Source organism: Capra hircus, chromosome 11, assembly GCF_001704415.2.
Source record: "Capra hircus breed San Clemente chromosome 11, ASM170441v1, whole genome shotgun sequence".
NCBI lineage: Eukaryota > Metazoa > Chordata > Mammalia > Artiodactyla > Bovidae > Capra > Capra hircus.
In genome coordinates, this window is record NC_030818.1 from 330,674 (window position 1) to 337,500 (window position 6,827).

The 6,827-nt window shown below is 47.4% G+C and overlaps 1 protein-coding gene across 1 annotated transcript in view; it reads right to left on the minus strand.

Moving 5' to 3' along the window:
- MERTK (MER proto-oncogene, tyrosine kinase) overlaps positions 1-6,827 on the minus strand; it is a 121,347-nt gene that overhangs the window by 71,441 nt on the left and 43,079 nt on the right. The window contains exon 3 of the mRNA XM_018054803.1: positions 2,114-2,214. Coding sequence (XP_017910292.1) covers positions 2,114-2,214 — 101 coding nt within the window. The remainder of the gene's footprint in view (positions 1-2,113; positions 2,215-6,827) is intronic.

The window sequence follows — 6,827 nt, forward strand, 5'->3', positions numbered from 1 at the left end:
GAGATGGGCTCAGAGCAAAGCTCCAAAAGAGACCCCCGTGAGGGCCCTCCCTCTCTTGCGCCTGCTGCAGCGTCAGCGGGTATCAAGTTCAGGTTTAGACGAGAATGGACAGCACAGTTGCCTTTCAGAGGGAGACGAGTCTCCTTAAACTTCGCTGAGAAGCTAATCACCTTCTCTAAAGCCTGTGAGGACAACGGTGAGAAGAAAGCAGCAAAGTCATTCTCCTGATGACATTGTAGATGGGGGTGTCTTGGTGAGCAGGGATGCAGAGACCCTGGAGGTCAAGTCCCTGGGACAGCGGGGAGTGGCCACTTGGGTTGATAATGAAGATGTTTCTTCCTCGAAGCCCCTCTTGGCAGGCCCTGCCGTTGCCGAACCAGACAGGCAAGGCCCAAGAGGCAGGACCTGGCCTGGCTCACCTGTGCGTCAGCTCATGTCCCCACGAGAGTTCAGGCTCCTCGAGGGCAGAGATTGCCTCTTCCTGCCTGACGCCCCAGTTCTCCCCTACCAGGCCCACGTCATGTCATGGCATCAGAACTGCACTGAATCACGTGCCTGAGAAACCCTAAGGATTGAAAAACGAATCCCAGGCACAGTTGAAACTAGCTTATTCTCCCTGGTTTCACTGTCCACATAAGCAACATAGGAAAGCAGGGGTCCCCAACCTCCAGGATCTAAAGCCTGATGATCTGAGGTGGTGCGGATGTGATAATAGAAATAACAGGTACAATAAATGTAATGCACTTGAATCATCTCGAAACCATAACCACCCCCCTCCCCCAGCCCCGCCGTCCACCCCTCTGTCTGGGGAAAAATTATTTTCCATGAAACTGATCCCCAGTGCCGAAAAGGGTGGAGACCACTGCAGTAGAGGGTACTGAATAGTAAGTAACTGGCACTTGACCCGGTGAGCGGCATCTAGTGCCAGCACTGAGAACTGTTCAATAGACTGCATTTTGCCTCCGAAAATAGACTTCAGGTTTTGTTTTTTGTTGTTGTTTTGTTTTTGGCTGTGCTGGGTCTTAGTTGCCCCGGAGCATGTGGAACATTAGTCCCCTGACCAGGCATTAAACCCACATCCCCTGAATTGGAAGGTGGATTCCTTACCACTGGACCACCAGGGAAGTCCTAAGACTTTAGCTTTTTAAATTGTAAATAACCTTAAGGCAAGGAGGTCCACAATCCCTTTTTATCTCAGGCTTAGGATCTAGCAGAGAGCTAAATCTTTAAGAATTAAGTTTATTTCACAACTACCTATAATCTAAGAAAGAATATGGCCTTTAAAAACTCAGTGTTTAAAGATCTGTAAGTTTTGCATCAGAGTATGCATACAAATGGGATAAATTGGGAATCTGAGGGTAACATGAACACACTACTATATATATAATAGTTAAACATCAAAGACTCAATATTTTATAATAGCTTATATGGGAGAAGAATCTGAAAAAGAATATATATATATATACACACACACACGGCTTCCTTGGTGGCTCAGCAGTAAAGCTGCCAATACAGAGACATGGGTTCAATCCCTGGGTTGGGAAGATCTTTTGGGAAAAGAAATGGCAACCCATTCCAGTATTCTTGCCTGGAAAATCTCGTGGACAGAGAAACCTGGTGGGCTGCAGTCCATGAGGTCACGAAAGAGTCAGATACAACTTAGCAATTAAATATGAAACATATGTACATATATATACATACACACATATATGTATTCTCTATATATGTATATGGAGAAGGCAATGGCACCCCACTCCAGGACTCTTGCCTGGAGAATCCCATAGACGGAGGAGCCTGGTGGGCTGCCGTCTATGGGGTCGCACAGAGTCAGACGCAACTGAAGTGACTTAGCAGCAGCAGCAGCAGCATATATGTATATGTGTGTGTATATATATATATATATATATGTATCTATCTATCTATCTGAGTCACTCTGCTATACACCTGAAACTTACACAACATGGTATACCAACTTCAATTAAAAATTCTTTTTAAAACCCAATGGCAAACAAATGGGCATGCCAAACTCTGGAGCATTATACACAAAGCAATTCACGCAGGCTCTAAAAGAAACCGCCAAGCGGCAACTGGACATCGTGGCCTTTGGACTCACCTTGAACCTCGACGTAGATGGGGTCAGACACGATCTCTTCACTGTTTATTTTCATCTTACAGATGTACGACCCATTGTCTGAACGCTGCACACTGGTTATGCTTGAGAGAGAAACACAAAGATATTTCACTGATGACCTTTCGAGTTTCTACTACAGGAATCAACATTCTTTGTCTTTCACTGTGATGATTAACCGTGTATGTCAACATGGCTAGGTCTTGGCACCTCGACACTTGGTCAATCATTACTCTAGATGCGGATATTTTTCGGTGAAGGTATTTTTCAGATGTGATTCATATTCCAGTCAGTAGACTCAGAGTAAGGCAGATTATCCTTTATTGCTTGAGTGGGTCTCATTTAGTCACTTAAATGTCTTAGGAGCATAGACTGAGGTCCTCTGAGGAACAAGCAATTCTGCCTCCAAACTGTCTTTGGAACTCAAGGCTGCAACAGCAGCTCTCCCCTGGGTCTCCCACTGACACTCCACAGATTTCAGATTGAGCAGCACCCACAATTACCTGATGCTGGGACAGACTGAGGGCAAAAGGAGAAGAGGGAGGCAGAGCATGAGATGGTTGGATGGTATCACCAACTCAATGGACATAAGTTTGAGCAGACTCCGGGAGATAGTGAAGGACAGGGAAGCCTGGCGTGCTGCAGTCCATGGGGTCAGAGTCAGACATGACTGAGCGACTGAGCAACAATTACATTAGGGATTTCCCTAGAGGCTCAGTGGTAAAGACTCCATCTGCCAGTGAGGGAGATGTGGGTCTGATCAAATGTCGACCCACTCCAGTATTCTTGCCTGGGAAATCCCATGGACAGAGCAGCCCCGTGGGCTACAGTCCATGGGGTCACAGAGTCGGACACGACTTCAACAACAACAACAGTGACATTAAATCTTTAAAATGACATCAATCTTTAAAATAATTTTTTTTTTTTTTTTTTGCTCTCTCTCTTTTCACATGTGTGCGTCCCGTTGGTTCTGTTTCTCCTAAGAACCCTGCCTAACGTCTGTGTGCTCACTTGCCTGGATTTCTATGGTAGGCTCTACACCAGGGCTCTCCACATCAGAGTACAACCTCTCAAGGCATTTTGCAAATCTGTGGGACTGTCCTGGATGGTCACATAACTAGAGGCCAACATGGCTTTCAGGGGACAGAGGCAGCTTTTCCACAACCCAAATGATCTTCAGAGACTGGAACCTAACCCCATCGTACACACATAAAGTATTTTGCCTGGTGTTAATATCCATTTCATTGCCCAGGACCATGAAAATGGTAGGCTAGCACCTCCTCGTCCCGTTTTGAACTTGGCAGTGACTCGGCCATCGTCTGGAAAAAGGATGACTAACAGCATCTCTGTCTGCAGTGGCCGTGTGCATGGCGCAAGTCGCCGTGGACTTTATTTCCTCTCCTGGTGTGGTCACGCCCAGTATTTACACATTCGTGTTCATACTATTTAATTTTCAGTCACCTTCCTTTTATTTTCCTCATATTACAGTGTAAACACGGTACGTTATTAAGTATCTGATATAAACACGAGGCCTTGGCTCAAAAGGTTCAGAGTCCTGCTTGTCAATTTCTCAACATGTTTACAAACAGGGAGATATACCACAGAGGTGACACCTGCTCTTAGCTGGGGCAGGAAGGGATGAGAGAGTACGGAACACTCTGAAATACTCTCAGATGCTCCCTGAAAGAGGACACCTTCATTAGTCCCACAGCACTGGTTTCTTCTCTGTGCATCAGACACAACCAAGAAGACTGTGATAGAGGAAAAAGGGAAAAAAAGAAAAACACGGAGAGGTCTACTTGTCTTCCTAGCAGCTTGCTCCTCGATGCAACTTATTTGTGAAAGTGTTAGTTGCTCAGTCGTGTCTAACTCTTTACAATACCACAGACTCTAGCCCACCAGGCTCCTCTCTGTCCATGGAATTCTCAACATGGCAAGAATACTGGAGTGGGTTGCCATTCCCTTCTCCAGGGGAATCTTCCAAACCCAGAAATTGAACCCGACTCTCCTGCAGGCAGATTCTTTACCGTCTGAGCCACCAGCAAAGCCAAGCTTTAGGGAAGGGGCTTTATGTCAGAGTGCCTAGAGGTCACCAGAACATGGAAAGAGACCTCACAGGACAAAGATCTCCAAATAAGGGGTTAGCAGACCCTCTCTGAGAATGTGTTGGGATGTCGTGGTTACCAGAAGGGGATGAAGAAAGAGGAAGACGAGCAGGTGTGCTGCTCACGTGGGTAACAACCAGGGGCTGGATAGTGCACACAGCTCCTGGCAGAGTCTGTATGCTGATCAGTCTAGCCTTCTTTGCAGTTCTAAGGGAAACCAAGGTTATGGCTACTGAAAAGAGGAGCGTTTCCACTCATTTCACACGTTCACCTTGAAAGAGGCATCATTTTCTTGCAGGAAAACCTAGGGAGGAGCTGAACAGAGTGGACGATGAGACCCAAGACTCAGTGAGCCAGGAACCAGAGGGGAAGCGACAGCCAGAGAGGAAGGCAGGCCACAGCCCCAGTGAGGCTGCACCCAGGCCAAGGGTGCGCAGCACGCCAGAACCCGGGACATCAGCAGGCGCAGAAAACCACGGAGCGGCACACGCGGCGGCGGGACTCAGACTGCACAGGGCGTCCAGGCGTGCCTTCAGCCAGCCAGCAAGGAAAATTCAGAGTAGGAGAAGAGCAGGAGAACACAAAACTCAATAAATATTTGGTCACTTTTTTTTTTTTAAAGAAAGAAATACAAGAAAGAATCAATAAAGCCTTGCCTGAAAACAAACACTTGGTCTTTACTCATTTGCTTTAGGCAGGGTTTAGCAGCATCTGGTGAGAAGGACTATTTGTGTCTGCATTAATTACCAAGTCCAGACTCATCTTATCTGTACCACAGGAACAGTTTTTCCCAAATAATTCTACTTTTTGTTTTACAGACATAACATAAAGGCTCCCAGGATGAAGGCAGGGTGCAGCTGGGACTCGAGATGGGAAAGTGGTCCCCCATCTCCTCCCTCTCCCCGGCAGAAACAGCAGGAAAGGCTCAGCTCACAGAATAGCAATCTAGACATTCCGACGACTGAGTAAGGAATTCCAGAAAGAACACAGAGAGGAGAGGGGGGAGGATATGATTCAAGAAAATGCCCAGGACTGGAGATATGGATCTTTCCAAACCCGACCATTAGGCCGGGCAGCACAGCAAGAGAGAAAAGACCCACCAAGGGGCTTCACCGAGCCCCTTAGACATGTCACACATCTAAGATAAAGCAGAGACCTCCAAAAGCTCCCAGAGAAAGGAAAAGCAGGTAATTTATGAGTGAATCAGAACAGCATCATGCTTCTCAAGAACAACTCTCGGAGCAAAAAGGTAACAGCAGGAAATTGTTTTCCTTTTAAATTCTGTATCTGGTCAAACTGTCTTTTGGTGAGAGTAGGGAAAATCTGGTATTTTCAGATATTCAAGAGCCCAGAAAGCAAGTGGAGGGGGTGGGCGCCGCGTAAAGTGAAGGTGTAAGCCAGGAAGAGGGGAAGCTGGGCTCTGGGAGACAGGAGCTAGAAATCAGGAGGAAGGAGGCTCCCAACAGCAAGAGCAAAGATGACTCAGCCAGACCCAGGCCTGGAGAGAAAGAACGGTTCCAGGTCTGGCACCTCCAAGGAAAAAACTCCAGTCCTGAGAATTGTGTCATTTTGAGAGGACACGCTTATTTTCCTTTTGAACGTGGAGGAGGATGAGCAATCAAAAATCAGAAAATTAAGTGAACTAACAGGCAGGCAAGGAAACTATTAAATTCAGGAAGATCAAAAAGCTCGACAAGAAGGCCAATGTAATTACAGTCTGACGACACGATTCGGCTGAAAATAGCATTTCCACAGCCACAGAAATCGTGAACCCTGGGTACTGATTTAACCACAGCCATGAGTAATACTCTAATATATTAGATTAACACACCATGCTGGGGCCTGGCGCAGGTATGCACGCACACCACACACACACACACATACACGCACCCCACACAGACACAGACAACACACACACACACACAGACACACACACGCACACAGACACCACACACAGACACACACACAGACACACACACACCACACACACACACAGACACCACACACACACACACCACACACACACAGACACACACACGCACACAGACACCACACACACAGACACACAGACACACACACAGACACACACAGACACCACACACACACACCACACACACAGACACCACACACACACACACACACCCACCCCACACAGACACAGACAACACACACACACACACAGACACCACACACACACACCACACACACAGACACACAGACACCACACACAGACACACACACACACCACACACACACCACACACACACAGACACACACACGCACACAGACACCACACACACACACACACAGACACACACACAGACACACACAGACACCACACACACACACCACACACACAGACACACACACGCACACAGACACCACACACACACACACACAGACACACACACAGACACACACAGACACCACACACACACACCACACACACAGACACACACACGCACACAGACACCACACACACACACCACACACACATCACACACACAGACACACACACAGACACACACACACCACACACACACCACACACACCACACCACACCACACACACACCCACCACACCCCCACCACCCA